Genomic DNA, 23,367 nt, shown 5'->3' on the forward strand with positions numbered 1-23,367 from the left:
CGCGTGTGTGTGTGTTGCATACTGACGGCAGTGTTATCTCCCCTGTCCAGGTGCAGTTTTAAGTGCTCATTGAAAGATTATGGAGTGAAATGTAAAATGAACATACCACATTTCACCTACTTGCTTTACCTCTCCGGCCAGAGTAACGGTTCGCCAATGAGGGCTGGTAAACTAATACTACCACAGAGTCTGTCACCCTGACCTGAACCTGAGTTTCAACTTTTCTGGGCAGTAAAATTTTGGAAGATTTACTGTGGACTGGCCTGTCCCTCAGGTTTACGTCCCACCTCTCTTACTCTCTGGCAATCAGGAGGCAACTTCAGGCAGATCTGCACAATGGTCCATTTGTAGTAGATCTGGGCCTCTTAACTGAAGAAATTTGACAGATAAGGAACTGTTTCATGCAGTACTTGGTCGTGTACGTGTGTGTTAACTGGTACATTAATCAGATGACTGTTCGGTTCAGCTGCTTTTTCAGTATCTAATGTTATTTAAACTTGACCATTAAGTCTTTATATCCAGAACAGTAAATCTGAGTGATGTTTCCAGAATTTCATGACCTCTGCATAAACAACATTATTTTGTGTAACACCAACTAAATGCAATTAAATGTACTGAAATGAATTTAATTTTTAATAGTCACACTATACCCTTGTGGAAAAGAAGTATTTTTACACATATTTTAAAAAAATGCATTTGCAGATTATATAATAATGAAATAAAAGGCCAAGTGTACTTAAGATATAGCCATGAAAGTGTACCAGTGGCGTAACTTTGTTTTAAAAAGTGGTTGGGACAAAAGGGTTTGGGGTGGGGTGAGGTGAGGTGGTGGGGGGTTTGTGAAAATTGTACATCAGAAATGCACAATTGATATAGAATTAATGTTTAATGTGATAGTTTCATCCTTATATCTACTATAATAGGGTAGACCAGGTACAGTTGGTACACTTTTTGCTTTTTCCGTTACCACACAAAAACTAGGGACTGAAAAGTAGTGATTTTTCATATGACATTTCCTTTACTTGTCTACTAAAATATTAATAATTATTAACATCCATAAGTAGGTCATATTTGCCACAATTAGCTCATAAACACAAGAAGCTTTTTTGTTCTAACTGTACCCATGGCGGGTACAGTTGGAACAGTACCCGAGTACAGTTGAGACACCCATCCGTAATGCTGTAAAGCTGCCTAACCAATTCACTGCAAATGTAAAATACCTTTAAAAATGAGAATTCAACAGTTCATATTTCCATTCAGTATTTTATTTGATTATTTGTTTAGTTCATTTGTAAAACATTGTACAGTAATGGCAAACAGCAATATAATATTTAATTTCAGTTCATCATTTTAATAGTAACAGCTGAAAAGTTGAGTAACGGTATAAAAAAACAAAGAACAATTGCAAACAGCAATAATAAAATAGATCAAATCTATTAACTTGTGATCTTACATCGTGAAACTAAACTGCATTTGCCGCAATAGGATTCTATAGTCCGGGTACATTTGATACATTGTGTCTCAACTGTACCCCGCTGACCACCTCGAACATCTCTCTAGATTTTACGATGACCTTGCATGACACAAAGTCATGCAGTATGTCAGTTTTTAGAGCACAGATTAAGGTTTACGAAAATGTAAATTAACTTTAACAGTCATGTAAGGATGAGAAGCTATTCAATGTGGAAAGGACATGGTGGAGTGAAAAATTACCTTAGAAAAAAAACTTTCGCCTATATCTTCGAACTGGAGAAGCGCGTGTACTTCAAATTTCCCAAAATCGAAGAGGGCGCTAATACGCATGTGCGAAGCAAATATCACAGATCAGACTTGTTGCGAACGCAAGTTATTTAAGGTGTTTCAACTGTACCCCTGTACCAACTGTACCTGGTCCACCAATATTGTTAGTCTCGAGCCTGTAGTGAAAAAAATGTGTAGATTTGCATTAGGTATTAGTCTTAATGGGCTAGTGGTAGACATTTTCAGGTTCTGGGTTCTAATCCGCCCTCGTGTGTTTTTCTTCTTCTTCTTCCTCATTAAAACCAAAATGTTCATTAGTGATTGTTTATCAAGAGCAGAGGGACACGTTTATGTGCATTTTGTTTTGCGATTTCACAGGAACGAATAGAGAGTCTCCGCAACGGCGTTAAGTGATATATTGAAGCGCTCTGTGTGAAGACTGCGCAGTGTGCACGAGCGTCAAGAAAACACTGTTGCGCCACTGATAACAGCAGCAACGATGACTCAGCATGATTTCAAAAACAACACATCCCTGTGCCAAATAGAACAAACAAACTGCTAATCGACAAGAGACTAGGCGCAAATTACGCCTATGGCCAAGCGTCCCCACCACTTTTTGCCAGGTTCGATATTGTCCCCACCACTTTTTGAAACATCTCGCGACACGGATGTATCTAATACAAAAGAAACATCTTCAGTTGATTAGCAGTTTGTTCGTTCTATTTGGCACAGGGATGTGTTGTTTTTGAAATCATGCTGAGTCATCGTTGCTGCTGTTATCAGTGGCGCAACAGTGTTTTCTGGATGCTCGTGCACATTGCAGAGCGCTTCAATATATCGCTTAACGCCGTTGCGGAGACTCTCTATTCGTTCCTGTGAAACCACAAAACAAAATGCACATAAACGTGTCCCTCCCTGCTCTTGATATACAATCACTGATGAACATTCTGGTTTTAATGAGGAAGAAGAAGAAAAAAAGAAAAAACACACGAAGGCAGATTAGAACCCAGAACCTCTGGAACGCTTAACGAAAATTCTGCCACTAACCCATTAGATAATCAGCACATTTTTTCACTATAGTCTCGAATCTAACAATATACTGTATTATATTAGATGTAAGGATGAAACTATCACATTAAACATGAATTCTATGTCAATTGTGCATTTATTATTGTACATTTCTGATGTACAATCTTCACAACCCCCCACCCACTTTTTAAAACAAAGTTACGCCACTGCGCTTGGCGTGTTTTTTTATTACCATTTGTTCCTATCGCATATTTTAGTAATCATCATAAATTAGGTATCAATCGAAAGCATTCGAAACACGCAAAATTCATCCTGTGAAAACCATTTTGACATTGGACATTACGTTTTACCATGGAAACAGTACTTTAAAACCTTTTAATGGGTTTCATTTTTTTAATATCAACTTTGGAATAAATTTGGAACACAACTTGGTTAGATGGCTTTGATTTTTAAATTCCATTATTTTGTAAAAAAAAAAAAAAAAAAAAAAAAAAAAAATGTTTAGTTCAGTGGATTTGCTTATACAGTAACCCTGAAGTCCTTTAACTTTTTACGTGAGGGTGACAGTACACTTTTAAAAAATGAACTTTGTAATAGTCAGCTTAAAAGTTTTACATTAAAGTTTTAGATCATTTTAATAATATATTTTGTCATTCTTTAAAGTACACTTATTTTGTGTTGACTAACATACTAAAGCAAATTTTATAGTGCTTGATTTTAACTGTAGTGTGTTATACAATAATACATTTAAATAGTTTTAAATGTACTTAATTGCAACTTCATTACAAGTGTGTAATTACAAATATATTTAAATACATCACGTACAAGTTTCAATAGAAATTAAGAATTTTTAGTTTACCATTAATGCTTGTCAGTAATACACTTTAACCATATTTCAAAGACAATAGAAGCAATTATGAAATTACACATAAAGATGAAGTCCTTCGTAAGCGGGTCAAAAAAGCACTTTAAAATTCAGCTAGTTGTATTTAATACAAATTTAAACTGTAACACATCTTTTCCATATCTATAGCATGAAAACAGTACATTCAGTTCACACTTTCTTTTAAAAGTATTATTTCTGTAATAAATATGCTATTTTTAAAAGTGTTCTTTTTCACAACACTGCAAAACATGATAGGTTATTTGAACTTATTTCTTCTTTTTAACTCCAATTGTCATGACAAGTTTTGGATTTTAAACTCAAGTTTATATGTTTCCAAAAGTTAAACTTAAAATAATCCATTGTCTTGACTATTTGTGAGTTGAAACAAAGGCTATCTTCATGTTTAGTTGAGTTTACTCACGTTTTTAAGGCAGCATTTCTAAGTTGGAAATGTTTTACAGTGAAGGGTAGTGTTACTCATTCTTCTATTTCACAAATTTACCTTCTTTTTTCCAAAGGCCAAAATAGCTCCAGTCAGGTCTTGCAGTGTGTGCAGCTGTTTCTCAACTTCCTGTTTTGGGCAGCTCGGAGTCTTTCTCTTCCTGTTAACCTGGCCAGACTGGTATGCCAGTGCGAGATCTTCTGAATACAGAATAAGAGGCCCTCTCCTGGTACTGTAGGTCTTAGGTGGCGCCGGCTCTAGGCCTCCAAAAAACCGGCCACTGCTCGTAAGACGCAGCAGGGGAGGCTGAGATTTCCAGTTGAAGTAGTCCTGTTAGGAAAAGATCATGTTTCTGTTGACTGTGTTCTGCTGTGTTTGAATAAATCAAACTTACTCATTGAAACTGACCTTATATAGACACATATGTAAGAAACATTTACCTCTGGTTCAAAGCAGACCTCCAGTCTTCCATCAATACCATTTTCATCTGGCACAAAATGGCCGTACCCACGACTCAACAATGACAGGACAAAATCTTTCATTTTGCTGCTGATAATGTTCTTTGAATGAATGCTGGAAAAGAACATGCACAAGTTTTTAAAATCACAAATCATATAGCAACTGCAATACTGATTAAATCAGTTAGGTTTCAAAGAACTTTTTTTTCTTTCTCTCGTACCTCAGTCTGTGGCCCAGCACCCCTCTCCTCAACGACCGTTTCTCTTTAACTCAGAATGCATTTGCGTGTTCGTTCAGCATCCCCACCTGCTGCTTTTACATACTACAGAATCATTTCGACCCATGTTACGAATGTCTGTGTTTGCTGAGCTTTGCTGTTGCCAGGCTCTCCACAGCTCCTCAGCAGAGCACTGTTTTCTTGTTGCCTTGGTTGCAACCAAGCAATTACCCCCTCCTGGTCAGGCCAGAAACTCTGACTACCTTTGCTAAACCTATCCTAAAATGCAAACAAAAGTAAGTTGACAGCTCACAGCTTGTGAATAACCTGAACTGGGTCTCCAGCTTGACACGTCCCGTCATATGCCCAGTATAGCACATCCCTAATTAGTGTTATTGACTGTGCCACAAGAAATAGACCTTTCCTTCCTTCACATAAAGCCCCTCATCAATCAAAAAGACAGGGGAAATTGTTAAAGCTTACATCTAAAAGAACCTGCAGTATGTCCTTAAATAATGTAAGAGGATACCGCAGGGTTATTATAGTTAACTGAACCTAAAATTAAAACCATAAAAACCATTTTGTTGCTTTAAATAAAATAAACATTCACTAAACTAAAATAAAGTATTAAAAAACTTAAACTTCTCATATTCACTTAGTTTAACTTGATGTACTAAAATAACTAAAACTGAAAATTAATAACAATTATATAGACATACATTTTTTTTTTTTAAAAATTATAAAAATGACAAAAACAAACAACAGAAGTACTAAAAATGTAACTAAAATTAAAATAAATACAAAATACGAAAATAATAATAAAAACTAAAACAGTGTTTTGAACATGTTTTGGGAACAGTGCACTGAGTAACACTTTAAAATAAGGTCCATTAGTTAATGCATTATAACATTAACTAACAATGAGCAATATATTTGTTACAGTAATTATTAATCTTTGCTAATGTTAGTTAATAAAACAAAAATACAAATGTTAGTTCATGTTAGCTCAGGTCCATTAACTAATATTAACAGAAGCAACTTTTGATTTTAATAATATATTAGTAATGTAATTAGTAAATGCTTTAAAAGTATTTTTTCATTGTTAGTTTGTTAGCAAATAACTAATGTTAAAGGGATAGTTCACCCAAAAATGAAAATAATGTCATTTATTACTCACCCTCATGTCATTCTACACCCGTAAGACCTTCGTTCATCTTTGGAACACAAATTAAGATATTTTGGTAACACTTTAATATAGGGAACACATATAAACTATTAACTACGACTTTTCCCTCAATAAACTCCTAATTTACTGCTTATTAATAGTTAGTAAGGTAGTTGTTAAGTTTAGGTATTGGGTAGGATTAAGAATGTAGAATAAAGTTATGTAGAATAAGGCATTAATATGTGTTTAATAAGTACTAATAAACAGCCAATATTCTAGTAATATGCATGCTAATAAGCAACTAGTTAAAAGACCCTAAAATAAAGCGTTACCAATATTTTTGATAAAATCTGATGGCTCAGTGAGTCCACTATTGAGAGCAAAGCCACTGAACCTCTCAAGATCCATAAAGGTACTAAAAACATATTTAAAACAGTTCATGTGACTACAGTAGTTCAACTTTAATATTATAAAGTGACACATGAACTGTTTTAAATATGTTTTTAGTACTTTTATGGACCTTGAGAAGTTCAGTGGCTTTGCTCTCAATAGAGGCCTCACTGAGCCATCAGATTTCATCAAAACTATCTTAATTTGTGTTCTGAAGATGAACGAAGGTCTTATGGGTTTGGAACGATATGAGAGTGAATAATTAATGACAGAATTTTCATTTTTGGGTGAACTAACCCTTTAACAAATGGAACCATATTGTAAAGTGTGTAAAATATTAATTGTGCATTGGTTGTGATATTCTGAGCAGCACTTGTGCTTTAATACACTCAGATCTGCAAGAGGTTGGAGGTTCAAACTAAGCATCACAGTTTACTGTAGAGGGAAGACTTCTTCAGACTGCTGTGGACGCCTCTGGACCACAACACTAGCCTCTTCAACCACAACTCCATGTGCTTTGTGTTACATGGTGAATCATTTTATTGCTCTGTGAGATCATACTTTGTGACGGTGAACAGAACCCTATCCAGCCACCTGCAGGGTTTAATAGGCTGATGAGGACAAAATGTTAGGATACTTAATGTTAACCTGCCTACACCCTCTGAGCTGAGCTCTTGCGTTGAGTATTGTGATAATGATTAAACCTCCTATTGTCTTAAGAAACAACATCCACCTTTTATGTTTTTAAAATTTGTTACAAAAGATATAGAATTTTACTTCATGTATCACAAATTAGTTGCTTTTGAGAGTGCCACAGTTAATATGGGCACTTTGCACATCCAGAGAACACGACTGTATATGTTAGAGCCTAACAGATTTACAGTAAAAATATTTAATGGTGCAGAACATCCTAGAAGGCCAAAAGCTTCCCACAGCTTGTACTGTAGGCATTTAAGAGAGTTTGCAACATAATTATAGTTACAGAATGTGATTCATGAAATATAAATATAATATTAATGTATTTTATTCACAATACAATATGCAATATAATATTTTGGTGATTCCCTTTCCTTTACAGTACACTCTTAAAAACAAATGGTCTTTATTGGCATCTATACTTCCATGAGGAATCTTTAACATGCATGAAATCCATGGTCTTTGTGGAAAAAGGTTCTTTTAGATTTTTAAAATGTTCTTCTCACTAAAAATTGATTCTTTTAAAAACTAAAAACGTTCTTTTTGGAAACCAAAAATGGTTCTTCTATGGCATCACTGCGAAAAACCTTCCTTTGGAACCTTTATTTTTAAGAGTGATATGCACATTGACATTGTCCGTTTCTTTCAAGGCTGTATGCGTTTAAATACATTAAAGCTCTCCAATAGCACACGAGATAAATTATGTACAGCAGTTGATGATGACCTAAACTTTGGCTTAAAAATAAAATATAACGTATGTTTCGTTCTTGAAACTTGTTTTTGCAGTTCTTTCACAATACTCACTTACTGTAAAGTCAACTCAGCTTGTAATCAAGTGTTCGCAACATATCAGTCACCTGTGGGTGGCGCCAAAGCACCGGTCTTACACTTCATCTCTGTAACGCAGGAGTTTCCCTAAACATCAGTACTTTTTATTCGTTCAATAATACACCGAATATCGGTACACATCTAAACGCACAAGTGTATTAGGTCTCATTCTTTGAGGCCGACTTTGTTTTGTAATTAAATTAAAAATCATTTTGTCTCATGTGCTTTTCGTTTTAAAAGTCAAGACACCAAAATACCACATTTGGCGCAACAGTCTTCAAATGATTGCTTCAAATAGTTATTCCGAACACTTTCTGATAGTTTTCTTACAAGAAATGCTAAACGTTTAACAAATTAGCGCGTGGTTTCCACATTTCTACATCTATGTTTTCATAATCTTAAAAATATAAACGTTTTGTAGCAAACAAGCACTATGTAGTGCCAAATGTAAAGTAAAATGAGTCAGTTCGTTAAAAATCTAATCATTTTATTCAGCGAAACTGTACAGATACAAAGGTCTCTTACCAAATTTTAAAAACCAAGTAAAAAACAGCAAGATTATTTTCATAAATACATATATTCTTTGAGAAAAGGTGATTATTTACACGTTACATCATTTAAAGGGAGCTTGCATAAATTCACAGCTGTACACATGCATATAAGTATCCCAATCCTAATGCGTACTTGACGGTCCATGTGTGCCTAGTATGCATGATTGTCGACGGAGGGCTGCGAAAGTCATACAAGTCCCCAGTTTAAACAAGGGATGGTACATGTGTATAAGGCAAATTACGTCCAAAATTTCAGGTACAGAACCGTGAGCGTTGCGCAAAGCATTCAGTACTGTCTACAGAGATCTCACATCTGCAAATGATACACAGAAATACAGTCAAATGTCTTTTTCACATACAGATATATGAGAAAAAACAACGGTTAAACAGACTCAGGCTGATAACACTGTTCATGATGGTCCGTTTCCACCGTGGAAACGTTTAGGCACACAGTAGTGTCCACAAAACTCACTCAACAAGTCTCGTTTCGCGTAACAGTTCGCATGTCTCCGCTCGAGACATTTACCTCAGAGAAAAGTTACATGGCCTGTAGCCTGACCAAAACTATTATGAAGACTCGCTTCTTTTTCATACCGTCGTCTCGCCTTGGTTACTATTGCTGAGCCTTTTATAAAACCTGCGCCACGACTGCAGAGTTTTCCCAGACCATATCCAAAATCCAGAGGTGATTCCTACTATCATGGTCATCAGGTACTTTATCATGAATACGGTGAAGTCTGGAGACATAGGGGCGAAGTTATTGACCGGGCAAGGGACGGCGAATCGCTTACACGTTTGCATGTGCCAGGTCTTCTCCCATTGCTCTCGGAAAGCCTGCTCGTAGAAGTAGCACGCGATCACGATGGTAGCGGGAACCGTGTAGAGCACACTAAACACGCCGATGCGCACCATCAGCTTCTCCAGCTTCTCCGTCTTGGTGCCGTCGTGCTTCATGATGGTTCTGATGCGGAAAAGCGACACGAAGCCTGCCAGGAGAAACGAGGTGCCGATGAAGAGGTATACGAAAAGGGGCGCGAGGACAAAGCCACGCAGCGAGTCCACGTTGTAGATGCCAACGTAGCACACACCGGTGAGAAGGTCGCCATCCACTTGGCCCATGGCGAGAATGGTGATGGTCTTAACTGCTGGAACAGCCCAAGCAGCGAGGTGGAAATACTGAGAGTTGGCCTCGATGGCTTCATGACCCCACTTCATTCCCGCAGAGAGGAACCATGTGAGGGACAGAATGACCCACCAGATTGAACTTGCCATCCCGAAGAAATAGAGGATCATGAAGAGGATAGTGCAGCCCTCTTTTTTGGTGCCTTGCGCGACGGTCTTATAACCATCGTCGTTGAATTTGTCAATGCAAACAACTTTGTCTTCAAGGAAAAAGCCAGCTGCGTAAGCAACAGCCACCATGAAGTAACACCCGGAGAGGAAGATGATGGGCCTCTCCGGGTAACGAAACCTCCTCATGTCCACTAAGTAGGTGAGAACTGTGAACAGTGTACTGACACAGCACAAAATGGACCAAATGCCCACCCAGAGCCGGCCAAATTTGACCTCTTCCTCTCTAAAATACATCAATCCGTTGGGTCTAGTGGGCTCACATGGCGCCCCGCAGTCCTTTTCGCCCATGAAGTGGTACTTCAGATAAGTGGGCACTTTGAGCTGCAGTGGACATGTGAATTGCTGGTTGGGTCTGACCACGCTCGGCTGTAATGTGATCAGTTCTGGGACGTAGGGCGTCGGGTTTGAGGTCGGGCTTCCCGCGTCCGAGGTGTTCTGGCCCACGCAGATCTCCCCCGCGCCGTGGACCGGGAAATTCTCGCAGCGCAGTCGCTCGGGCCACTGGAAACCGAACTTGTTCATGAGGGCCTCGCAGCCTTGTCTCGCGCGCTCGCACAGGGAGCGACACGGCGGAATGGCTTGCTCGAGCACAGTGCAGACCGGCGCGTACATGGAGCAGAGGAAGAACTTCAGGTCCATGGAGCACTGCACTTTCACTAGGGGGTAGAACTGGTGCACTTCCAGCCCGGCGTCCTCCTGGTTGGTGTGACCCAAAAGGTTAGGCATAATGGTCTGATTGTAGGCGATGTCCGTACAGAGAGGTATCGATATGGGCTGGCAGAAGCCGTGCTCGGGAATGGAGATGCCCTTCTCTCCATGATACTGACCGCTGGACGGCTGCAGTGCCAGGGTGAAAAAAAGAAGAAAATATCGAGTAATCTCGCAACAGTGTTGCATTTTGAGGAAATTTAGGTGATTCGGTCCGAAAGAAATAAAGCTGCGAGTTTACAGCGGCTGCTCCGAGAAAAAGTTTCTGTGTGGCCAGTTCGTATGCGACCAGAAACTCCTTGTTCGAGCTTTTGTCACGACACCCGTGGTGCGAAAGCAATCATGTTAAGCAAATGAGTGGATTTGTGAAGAAAACCCTGACAAGAGTCCGAAAATACATCCAAACTAAATCCACAACGAGCGCATAGTTTTTTTCTTCAGTGTTTGTGAGAGAATCTTCCGAATGTTATTTCAAGTTTTCCGTCTGGCTCTCCAAATCCCGCGTATAAGCCTGTGTATCCAGTGACTTTAGAACTGCCTTTCAGGGAGTCGTATCGGTGCTGGAAAACTTCAGTCGGGTATCTTGAGCAGAGTGCGCTTTCGTGTGCGCTGAGTAGACGCGCTTCTCACTGACTGGAAGGTTTGAGCGCAAGTGAAGCGCACATACAATAATGTGCCGTCGGTTTCTACACACCCCTCATTCAGAATCACTGCCCCTCGATGCGGGGCGCCTTGAAACCAGTAGCGTTTTAGACCAATCACAGGTTTTGTTTTCCTTTGCGTCTTGTTTTTGATTGGTCATCGGATGTAATTGCGGTGGGTTTCAGCTATCAGAAACTTTCCTTCTATATACGGCGGAGAAAAAATCCATAGGCTGGTTTCTGAAAGTGATTCATTGGGCATGCAAAACGGTGCTAAACCTTGCACATGAGTAATACTTAGTCAAACAGTTTTAGTTTCTCGATTCAAATCCAGCTTTTGTTTTATAAAACCTTTCAAATGATAATTATGTATGTTGATAGTCGCCATTAACAATTAAAGTATACTAATTTCCATATCAACGTATAGCAACACTGAGTCAGTGTACAAAATGTAAACACCCTTTTATCAGATTGGTTTTCTTGTCGCAGTCATATAATCTGAGTGCTAAATCGGAAAAAGCAGAGCTAAAATGTTTTAAAAGAAAATCCTGTGAGGACATACATCTTTCCCAATCTAATATCAGCATATTTGTTATTGAAGTAGCCTATTATTTTGGAGGATTGTTTTAAGGTAACATTACGAAATAGATAATTAAATGGCCTGAGTTTAAATGTTAATTTAATGACACACCTCACACCCACTATTCAGGCCGGCTTGGATAGTTAACCTGCTATAAAGCGGGTAAATATTTTGATCATTTTCATTTGAATTATTCTCACGCAGAGCGGGTGGGGACCATCAACTAAACAATTTGGACTACTTCAGGGCAAAGAATGCAGAGAATTAAATGTACATGAAGAGTATGTCCATGTAAGGAAGAGACTAAGAGAAACACTTCATGAAGTCTGTCTGGAAAATTCAGTAAAATAGTATATTAAGGTCCAGATTTAAAGAAGGGAAATAAATAATTGCTAAACCAAACACAGTTTCAGTGGTGCCAAAAATGCAAAAAAATTCACAACTTGTTACAATTATAAACCAATTAATTAATAAGTGTCTGAGACCAGCGCTAGCCAGAGCTATTGACTTATTGAATAACTTATTCTTAATCATAAATAAAAAATCTTCTTCCCTCTGCTTGAGTGTGTTTTAAAAATAGATCTGAGCTTTATAGCTGTATGCCTGGTTACGCGGTATGTAAATGTGAGGGCTGAGGGAGATGATCTGCTCTATGGACCTCAACATCAATCACACGGAGCCCAAAGCTGCTGCCTCAGAAATGAGCGCTATGGTACGCTTATTCTGGTACTCACCGTATAGCTCTACAGCAGCCCATGTTTGATCACTGCGCATATACACTCACTTCATCTTTCAAGAGACATGCAACTTAAAACTTCGACTGACATTTTCTTAAGTGTATGTTTCTCTGGCTTATTAGATCCTAGTTGCGGAGCTAAAAAATACATCCAGTACCTTGTTCTGATGTTGTTTTAGTGATAAAATGAATTCATGATACTTGTCCCTATTTGAATTTGAGAACAGAATATGGTTGAAAATGTAATGCTACTCTGCAAGAGTGATTTACATAATTTTGTGTTTTTAATGTAGTATAGGACCAACAAAAGTAGGAACAACATTAAAGCAGACGGTAACACTTTATTTTAGGGTCTTCTAACTAGTTGCTTATTAGCATGCATATTACTAGAATATTAGCTGCTTATTAGTAGATAATAAGCACATATTAATGCCTTATTCTGCATGACCTTATTCTACATTCTTAATCCTACCCAATACCTAAACTTAACAACTACCTTACTAACTATTAATAAGCAGTAAATTAGGAGTTTATTGAGGGAAAAGTCATAGTTAATAGTGAATACATGTTCCCTTTACTAAAGTGTTACCGAAAGATGCCAAAAAAAAAAAAAAAAAAAAAAAAAAATTTAGTACAGATGATTAGACCAGTTTGAGAAGTTCATATGACTTTTTAGTAGACTTCATTAATTTTTGTGGTTTCCCACTGGACCTTATTAGCTCTCACACTGCTCAGCTCCACATTTTTACACTTCAACTAAGAGAGAAAGTGGAAGGAGGTAACGAGGGGAATAAGGGTGGCATGTAGTGGAATATACTACATGATCTGTTGTGTTTTGGTGAAATGATGTAAACCTCAGCTCAACTCTCCAATCCTATTCGGCTGTACTTTGAGTAGTGTCTTTATTAACCTATTGGTGGTTCTTGGGGTTAATTGAATTTGACCTTTAATCATTCTGACAAAAAAAAATCAAACCACTGCTTTTAGTGTGTCAATATTTATTGTCCTTTCTGTGTTTTATAGACCCAGTTAGAGCTCTGCATGCCTTTACATTTTTTGATGACTGACATCTGAGGTGAGCAAAAGACAGCATTTTTAATGTGCCAACAAATCATTCTAAATGAAATACTTTAAGCATTAGAGTATCTACAAAAATGCAAATATATTATAATAAAATCTACAAAAATACATTTGAAGCAAGAATCTTCTGTCTTTTACTCATTTGGTTTGGAAAGAGGGGACATCTTAAAGGATTAGTTCACTTTAAAATGAAAATTACCCCACGATTTACTCACTCTCAAGTCATCCTAGGTGTACATGACTTTCTTCTTTCTGATGAACACAACCGGAGTTATATTAATATGCGTTTGTGTAATAAAAATATCCATATTTAACAAATTACAAAGTAAAATATCTAGCTTCTGCCAGACCGCCTTCTGTATTCTACTTTGGACGTCAGTTACGCTTTTTTCGTAAGTTGAATACAGAAGGCAGTCTGGCGGAAGCTAGATATTTTAATTTATAACTTGTTAAATATGGATATTTTTCTTACACAAACGCATCGCTTCGCTTCAGAAGGTCTTTATTAACCGTACGTTTATGATGGATGGATGCACTTTATTGAACTTCAAACTCATTGCTTAGATGCATAAGGATATTTATTAATATAACTCCAATTGTGTTCATCAGAAAGAAGAAAGTCATATACACCTAGGATGGCTTGAGGATGAGTAAATCTTGGGGTAATTTTCAATTTAAAGTGAACTAATCCTTTAAGGAATCACAATGTCTTGCAAAATAATTATGTTGCTTCTTTCAAGTTGTCAGTGAAGCAACTTGAATTATATGTTTTTACTTAAAGTCGGTGATGGTTTCAGAGAGGCTGATTTCCCAAGGGAGTCGCTCAGATGCATACACCCACCAACATCCACCGGACCCTTGAGACAAAACTACAAGTCAACATCACTGAGATTAAAAGTGAAACATCTCTGACATGACCCTGCCTGAGAACTAACTGTAAGTTTCCAGGAAATTCTGGAAATCAATTGTTAGTTTTCCAAGAACATTTCCTCCCATTGGTGCTATGTTTTAATCACTTATATTTTGCAGGAAAAAAACTAACGTGTTTTCCAGATTTTGTGCCGTTTCTTTTACAGTTTGTTCCATGCATCTTATTGATGCTCGCCCCATCAAAGCCTCGTGATTTAGGACGATCTGTACATGAGGAAATCTCATTACACCATGCTGGATTTGCTGTCCCAGAGATGTTTTTATCATGCACGTTCTCTGTGCATTTTCCCCAAATATTACTAGTAAATAATATCCCTTTGCTATAGTTTAATTCTGTCGTATTCCCCCATTTTGTTCTTGATTCATATTACATACAGCAACAGACCCATACCAAGAGTAATGAAAGAAGAAGCTTTTTGCAAATTTGAATGGCACTAGCAGAAAATCCCTCCCCCGGTCATTCAGCCCTTCCAGTAGCAGGTCCGTAAATTTGCGGGCGAGTCTGTTTTGATTTGGTCAAGCCCTTGGTTTCCCATAGTCTGGCACCAACGTTAACTTACAGAGGACTGTGGCACATAACTCAACACTGCATACACGAGCAAGCCAAATAAAACGCTTAAGGATGGTCAGTGAGCGCTTTGAGGCGCATCGTCCCGGGCCAAGTGTATATCACTGTGGTCATTTAGCTACCGTGTCAGTCTGTAAAGCTCTGGCTCTTTTCAGTTGAGATTTTTCCTGCAGGAAAACCCGCTTACAGAGTCATACACCCAGATATCTACCTGGGTGGTGCCGGTATATTAACCCAGTACTCAACACTTTCCTGTTTGAAGAAATGTTAGCTCTTGTCTAAATTAATAGTGTGCATGTAAGAGAAGAAATACAAACCTGTTTTATACACTAGTTATGTCGGCCTGAACTTGCAGAATGGCACAGCATTCATCTGCATTCAGTTCTATATAAATGTCCTTTGTTTGAGTTATATTTCCATAGCTAATGGCAAGAGAGAGTATCATGATTCACATACATATTTAAAAAGCCCCAGGCAAGTCTGCCTATGACAGTGGTTCTCATGCACTGGGAGAGGTGCAGGCAGCAGATGAAGGGATGGATTCTGCCAAAGGAATGAATGAAGATAGTCATAAGAGAGAGAGAGAGCGAGACAGAGAAAGACAGAAAGAGCCACAGGAAATGCAGGTTACGCTGGACTCTTGAGCATTGCCTGAGGATAGGCTGCAGGCGCTAAATCATAAATGACAGGAGGCTTATTCAGTTCGGCTAATAGGGCCCAGTGTAATGTCGAAGGGGTTAATACTGCCTCTCCAGAGAAACATGATGTCCACGGTGCAAAATGTTGTTGATATGAATCTAAGATCATGTGCTATTTTAAAAAGGGCATTTTTTTAATTCAATGAAATGCTGAAAGGAATCATATGGAATTAATTTAATAATTTCCCCCATAATAAACAGCACAATATCCATACTATATCTTTGTTGTCAGAAATATTTAATGTAAAAGCATAAACTGGGGCACAATAATTTCTTTTAAAATGTGTCACATACATACTAAGAGCTTTTGAATGTCAATTTCTGTGTGTTTGAGAGAGAACAGTTCTTGTGTAGTTGCATGTGAGAGAATTTTTAGGGTATTTGCGTGTGCATGTGTGTGTGAGCTGGACCTGCAATTAATTAGCAGTTAAAACTCCCTCATTTAATCTTTGTGCCAAGAGCTCAGTCCCTCTCCAGCTTTCCGTGTTCTGCTGTCACAGGGGATGGGAAAGGGGAGGAAAGCTTTGGTTTAGCCCTCTGATCATCCAGCTTACTGAACATCACACTGTGTTACGGAAACAGAGCTCCAGGCTGTCTCCACAGGACTTCATGACAGATATCCACACCCTAACTGCACCAGAATGTGATGCTTAAGATGTTTTATTGCCACACAGTTTAGTGGTATAAACACAATTTACTCATAAACTCCCTTTTTGACATGTTTATGTATATTTTGTGAGTTGACAAGTTAGTTTCTCCTTATCTTTCACGCTTTCCTCCTGCTTTTTCCATAGTGTGTTCTTTCTGACCCTGCATGGTTCCCCCCCCCCCCCCCCCCCCCCCCCCCCCCTCCATTTCTGGTCTACATACTTCTAAAACTTTCCACTGATGGAGTTTGTCTGTCATTTGTAAAACTCAAGTGGCCAGCTGTCAGAGTGCAGGCGTCTGTCCTATAATCCCTTGATTCAGAGCAAGAGTTTCTCTTTTTTCTACAGTGGAAGATGTACTCGTCATATAAACACGCTATACTGTTAACCTAAACACAGCCGTCTGGCAATATACATTTTAGGAAACAATTTAGAGAAACGTGGGCTCATCAAAGGCGAAATGAATGAAGTGGTTTGCAGGATGCAAACACACTCACGTTACTTAGCTATCTAAATGAAGACATACCATAGACTGCCACTGAGTTACTATGTGAGGCTAATTATAAATACTATAGACTAACCCAAACTCTAAATCTAGAAGAAAGCTATTTGCATTTTTAGAAATGCTTAAACCATCCTAAGGAGGTTTGCTGGTCTTGACTGGTTTAAGCCAACGCTATCTCACAACCAATTTGTATGTATTTTACGAGGTGGCTAATTTGTACGATTGGGGGGCGGGGTTAGGGGTAGGTCATTGTACGAAATCATAACGAACTCGTAAAATACGTTCGATTTAGCAAAAATCGTACGAATTTGTACGAGTGAGGTTGTATGAATTCGTACAAATTAGCCACCTCATCAAATATGTATGAATTGCAGTGAAATTAGGTTGGTTTAAGCTGGTCTTCATTTTGTCAAGCTGATGTTTAGCTAGTTTAGCTGGGTGGCCAACTGGTTTCCTAGTTTGACCAACAGAAAAGTGCCCAAAACCCCTTTAAAACCTGACCAGGCTGGAAGACCAGCTTAGTAGATTTAGTAGTAAATTTGTCCAGTTTATCCAGTGATTTCTCAGTAGGCTATACAAGTTAAGCATCTCGAAATGTACTTTTACAGAAATAATATACTTTAAAAGAATATACTTCTTAAGTACGAACTTAATGCAATGTTTCCGGACACTTAATATGTTATTTACAATTAAATGAAAATGTGTTGTACACTGTAAAAAGTAATATGCTCTATCTACTCAATAAAATTGTGGCAACAAGTTACACGCAATATTATTAATTAAATTCAACATATAAGAATTAAGTTAGAATTAATCAAATTAATTCCTTAAAAGTCAACCATTTAAAATGTGTAGAATTAGCAAACAACATTACAAAAACCACAAACTGACATAAAAAGCAAAGAGTCAAACTGCCAATCTAAATGAAACACTGATCACCATATCGGTGACCAAACATTTTCAATAAAATCAACATCAACATCTAAACCTTTGTTAATTCTTGTGTTTCTCTTTCCTTCAGTGATTCTGCTTGTTATCATCAGGTGTCTTCAATGTTGGCAATAAAAAATAAAGAGTTCTTAATTCATCTTCGACGTCTGTCTGTTATTCAGATATTTTTGTTTAAATTTTACTTAAATTTTACTTGTTTTAAATGGCTGACATTTAAAGATTTAATTTGATTAATTCTAACTCAATTTTATGTGTTGAATTTAATTAATAATATTGCTTGTAATCTGTTGTCAAAATTTTATGGAGTATGCAATTAGTTTACCTTAAGTGTACTTTACCCACTTTACCCACTTAAGTAGAGCTGAAGTAAATCTTTATATCAAATTTCATAATTACTTCTATTGTTTTTGAAGTATGGTTAAAAGTGTACTTCCAAATGTACTGACAAACATTTATGTTAACTAAAAACTAAAATATACTTTAATGTAATTTCTGTTGAAGCTTGTCATGTATTTAAATATATTTGTAATTACACATTTATAATGATTGAGATGTAGTTTGGTACATTTAAAACAGTTTCTTTAAAAAGTTCAAATAAAAACAGTTAAAATTATAAGTATTTTATCTGTAAGTATTTTACTTGTGCTTTAGTATGTTAGTCATTAAGTGCACATTCAGTACACTTAAGCCCACTTCTTTTTCACAAGGGTAGTCTTCATCATGAACCATGCTGTTACTTTCATTCACTGCAAGTCGTCATTTTTTCTTCCACATAGGTTTTAATTTCACAGAGTCAGTGAGTGAACAAGGCGATGAATAAAAAAAGAAGCTGTTTTTGGTCAGCGGAGGTGGTAGATGAGGGGTAGGACCCGTCAGCCTGCCTGGAGTGGACTAGAAGAGGGCGAGAATGTCAGGGAGAGGGCTGCTCACCCAGCCAGCTGGACTGGATCCGTCAATGGTTTACAGAGCCGCTACAGTACAGGGCAGAGGTATGCTACCTCCACAAACCTGGAAAAAAAACATGGCCGCCAGGAGAAACTGTGCGATGAAAGGATGATTTATGCAGCACAAATACGCCGCATGTATGGTCTGCTGGCAAATGAGCGGGTAGGCTGTTTCTGGCTGCTGGGGTTGTGCTGAGAAGGGTACGTGCTGCCGGTGTAGAGGGCAAGAGGCGGAGGGATGTTTTAGCAGTCTTATGTAAACCAACTGGGGTGGGGGCGGCCATCTTGTGTTTATCACATGTCAGAAAAAAAGCAAGGCCAGGGCACCTCTGGGAGCTCTGTGCTGTTTGAAAGTGGCATTCTTACACAGGATTAATAAACAAGGCAACCCATTGGATGGCTGGGAGTAGAGGCTCTCAATATGCGCTGCACTTTAGCAGCAGGGGACCTTCCTCTGTTTATGACTTCTTCAGGGAAAAAGAGTGTGTATGTGCCGTGTGTTACTGTTTGGTCTTGTCTTATTGAAGCACCTGGATTTTTAAATTCTTTTCACTCGATCGGTCTCTGGTGAGAGTCTTTCAGTGCAGAAGAACATGTGATGAAACAATAAAGTGCCTGTCCTATACTTCTATAAGGGTAAATATCATTCCTTGCACCCCGACAGCTGCAAAAGCCAAGTTGAATCAAAGGTCTGAAGGAAACAGCTGCTCCAAACATTTTTCAACTGTGGAGGGGGGTTGTAGAGGAGAACTTATCTCAATCATATCTCAAACTGCATTGTGTGTGCTGCTGTCTTTCTCTATGATTATGATCTGTGATCTCATTACTATCCAAATGGGTCACACTTTATATTAGGTGTCTTGAACTACTATGCACTTACATCAAAAAAGTACACTGTATTTATTGTGTTCATGTTGTATTGCAAAACACTTTTGCTGCTATTGAGGTGGGATGTAAGGGATGGGTCAAAAGTGTAATTACAGATGTAATTACATGTAGGTAATTATAATAATATAAGAACCATGTAAGAACATGTATGTACACAATAAGTGCTTTGTATCCAACTATTAATTTAAATGTTAGTACATAGTAAAGACACTTTATATAAAGTGAGACCTTTAAATGTATTCATACATAGACTGTAAAAAGATGTAATGTGCAATTGTTAGCTTAAGAATTTATACTAATTATTTTTGTTTGTGTAATATGTCTGGTTGTAATCATTTTAAATAAATTAAAACATTTTTCTTTCCTTAAATGTACAGTGTATAGTATAGTATGGTTTTAAGACAAATAACTTTTGCATAGAATTATTTACAACATCTAAAGCATAAATTATTTGTTGAAACACCTTATGTTATTCTAAATTCATGGCATGCTTGATCTTCTTCATAATGATTTACTATATAAAATAAATAATTTTAATGCCATTACATTTATTTAAAGCATGTATAGCTAATTTGGCTTTATAATGTATTAAATTATAATAAGTTATATAAAGAGTAAATATTTTTAATAATATATAATATATTTATCTTAAAATATTAAAAGCAAATCACTTTTTTATTATCCCCATCTGCATTTCATTTAAAAAATATATTTTATGGATAATGTTTCTCCATAATTTAATGAGTAAATAAATAAATGAATGTTCTGCAATTAGATTGTGCCTCATTCACAAAATCTGTTCTGTTCTGACCAGTTTTCAGGTGATTTGAAGTTTTAGTGTCTATCTAAACAACAAAAGAAAATGTAAGTGTGAACATTACATACAAATGTCTACAATGTGAATTGTAATGAGTTTACCCTGTAACTCCGAGGAGATGTGGAGCCCTTGTGAAAGAGTTATGTGGTTGCTCTGATGCTGTTTGTGTTGCGGTGATGCTAAGGGGTGTCTGTATCGATCAGCCTCTTTAAACAAACAGCCAAGCGGGCAGCTAGGTGAGTTCAACTTGAAGGAGGCAGCCAGTCCAACTGTGCCTGGCAGGGTTGGCTCTTAGCTTGACATAAAATCAATGTTCCCAGCTGATCACAGCAAAGTCGACCCAGACTTTTGGATGCCGCCTCACCTTGTCAGATAGTTGGCTTTTAAGGAAAAAGAAAAACATTTAGTGGAGCTCAGGGATGGAGCCTGGTGTTTTTACTGTAAAGTTCAAGAGGCGTTTACATAACCTAGAGCAGAACTGGGGTACGGTATTGATCCCCTCACAGCTGGACTACTGAGGTTAGAGCTACACAGTCAGGGATATTAACACTTCTAGACAAAAGACAGAAGCTACAAGTAGGATAAAGGGATGAGGCCCGTGGGATGAGCTGGTGAGCATGGGGTTGTTTCATTCACTGCTGCATTCATTACACTCCACATGGATGCTGTTTCATGCAGCTTAAGCAGCTTGGGAGATGTTTTTGTGATGGCTGCTGAGTTGTTCATGTGTGTGGATTTTTCAACATGGCAGAATATGGAGTTTGAATGTTGTTTGCAAGTGTGTGAGAATGATAGATAGCTGTGTGTGTTTATATGGAGTATTCTTTGAGCTAAATATTCTCCTGAGGCTGCAGTAATAGTAATTAGCCCCAGGAGAGCTCTAGACCCCTCTGGCTGTGTTCCACTGTGACAAACATAGTGTATGAGTGCCTTCTATGCTGACTGTGACAGATCCCAGTAATAGTGCACAACCCTAGCTGCACAGAACATCTATCTATCTATCTATCTATCTATCTATCTATCTATCTATCTATCTATCTATCTATGTCTGTCTGTCCATCCATCCATCTTTGAATTTTAGTTAATTTTCATTCCTTTTGTCCATTTCATTCCTTTTGTCCATCCATTCATATCTGTCCATCCATCCATCCATCCATCCATCCATCCGTCTTTGAATTTTAGTTCATTATCATTTTACCTCCTTACATCCAAATTCACATTGAAGTTCTGTATCCTGCTCAATTTAATTTTAATTCAGTTTCTGGAATTAGGTTGGAATTTGGGGCCCAGATGTTCAAAAGTAATCTAATCGGATTTCAGATATCAAATTGGATCAAATCTTGAAATTGGGTTGTTCAAAAGGAAAAAAAGGATTCTGAAATCAGATTCCGTCCATCCATTTCTGTCCATCCGTCCATCCGTCCATCCATCCATCCATCCATTCATCCATCCATCCATCCATCCATCCATCCATCCATCCATCCATTCTTTTGTCCATCCATTCATATCTGTCTATCCATCCATCCATCCACCCATCCATCCGTCTTTGAATTTTAGTTCATTATCATTTTACCTCCTTACATCCAAATTCACATTGAAGTTCTGTATCCTGCTCAATTTAATTTTAATTCAGTTTCATTAGGTTGGAATTTGGGGCCCAGATGTTCAAAAGTAATCTTATCAGATTTCAGCTATCGGATTAGATCAAATCTTGAAAATGGGTTGTTCAAAAGTAATCTTATCAGATTTCAGCTATCGGATTAGATCAAATCTTGAAAATGGGTTGTTCAAAAGGAAAAAAGGATTCTGAAATCAGATTCCGTCCATCCATTTCTGTCCATCCATCCATCCATCCATCCATCCATCCATCCATCCGTCTGTCCATCCATTCATATCTGTCTATTCATCCATCCATCCACCCATCTTTGAATTTTAGTTCATTATCATTTTATCTCCTTACATCCAAATTCACATTGAAGTTCTGTATCCTGCTCAGTTTAATTTTAATTCAGTTTCTGGAATTAGGTTGGAATTTGGGGCCCAGATGTTCAAAAGTAATCTAATCGGATTTCAGCTATCGGATTGGATCAAATCTTGAAAATGGGTTGTTCAAAAGGAAAAAAGAATTCTGAAATTAGATTAGATTACAAAATCCAATCTTGGTTTTGATCTGAATGAAATCATCAGTTTGTGTTGTTCAAAACTTTTTAGTAAGATTGGGATACCTTTGATCCAAAGAATCTGGATTATACTGATCCCATCAGAAGGGTGGATTTCAGGAACAAAAATTTAATAAAACTTTAAAACTGGTCAAAAAATACAACATTTTTATCATGTACACACACACACACACACACACACACACACACACACACACACACATTTTTATTTTATTTTGCTTTTGATAAGTTTAACTGTTTATCTCCTCAGGTGTGAATTACAGCATTATTCATGAAGATTCACGCCTCTTCGCATATGGGCTTTCTAAACAAAAAGTGTCTTAAAAATTTTAAATCAATACATTGTTTTATGTGTCCGAGTAGGCAGGATTATTTTTTCATCATTGTGAAGCACAAACTCTAGACTAAAATATACAGTTCCCAAAAGTCTTGTGAAAAAATGTTTAGTATGTGTTTTGAGGCCTTATTTCAGTGACTTATTTTTTTGTTTGTTTTTTCAAAAACCATGCATATACATAATTCTTTCAAAAATACAAACATGTACATACTTGTTGCTCACTTATTATTGTAGTCTAGTTTGTTCTGAATACAGTGTAATGAGCCTTTTTCATTAATATGTTTATAAGCAACTGAAAAAAGCACAAATGTCAGGGCATGTCAAAACTACTCCAGGACCCCAAATCAGCCTCAGACCCCAGAGGGTTAAAGTAATAAATTCGAAGTAGACATTAGGCTACA

General features: G+C 37.5%; 2 protein-coding genes across 3 annotated transcripts in view; both read right to left on the reverse strand.

Moving 5' to 3' along the window:
* LOC127519044 (trichohyalin) overlaps positions 1-4,963 on the reverse strand; it is a 38,697-nt gene extending 33,734 nt beyond the window's left edge. For both annotated transcript variants that reach the window (XM_051906443.1, XM_051906442.1), the window contains exons 1-3: positions 4,777-4,963; positions 4,538-4,670; positions 4,158-4,427 (exon numbers count right to left, since the gene is read on the reverse strand). In XM_051906443.1, coding sequence (XP_051762403.1) covers positions 4,158-4,427; positions 4,538-4,639 — 372 coding nt within the window. In that variant the 5' untranslated portion in view covers positions 4,640-4,670; positions 4,777-4,963. The remainder of the gene's footprint in view (positions 1-4,157; positions 4,428-4,537; positions 4,671-4,776) is intronic.
* Positions 4,964-8,322: 3,359 nt separating this feature from the next.
* fzd7a (frizzled class receptor 7a) lies at positions 8,323-13,486 on the reverse strand. The gene has a single exon (XM_051906762.1). The coding sequence runs from the start codon at positions 10,651-10,653 to the stop codon at positions 8,992-8,994; it is 1,662 nt and encodes a 553-aa protein (XP_051762722.1). The 5' UTR covers positions 10,654-13,486; the 3' UTR covers positions 8,323-8,991.
* Positions 13,487-23,367: the final 9,881 nt, after the last annotated feature.

The sequence above is a fragment of the Ctenopharyngodon idella genome, chromosome 9 (assembly GCF_019924925.1).
Source record: "Ctenopharyngodon idella isolate HZGC_01 chromosome 9, HZGC01, whole genome shotgun sequence".
In the NCBI taxonomy this organism is placed as follows: domain Eukaryota; kingdom Metazoa; phylum Chordata; class Actinopteri; order Cypriniformes; family Xenocyprididae; genus Ctenopharyngodon; species Ctenopharyngodon idella.

What these genes read in the sequence shown, in the direction of transcription:
- fzd7a (XM_051906762.1), bottom strand. Translation starts at nt 10,653, where the DNA reads ATGCAACACTGTTGCGAGATTACTCGATATTTTCTTCTTTTTTTCACC.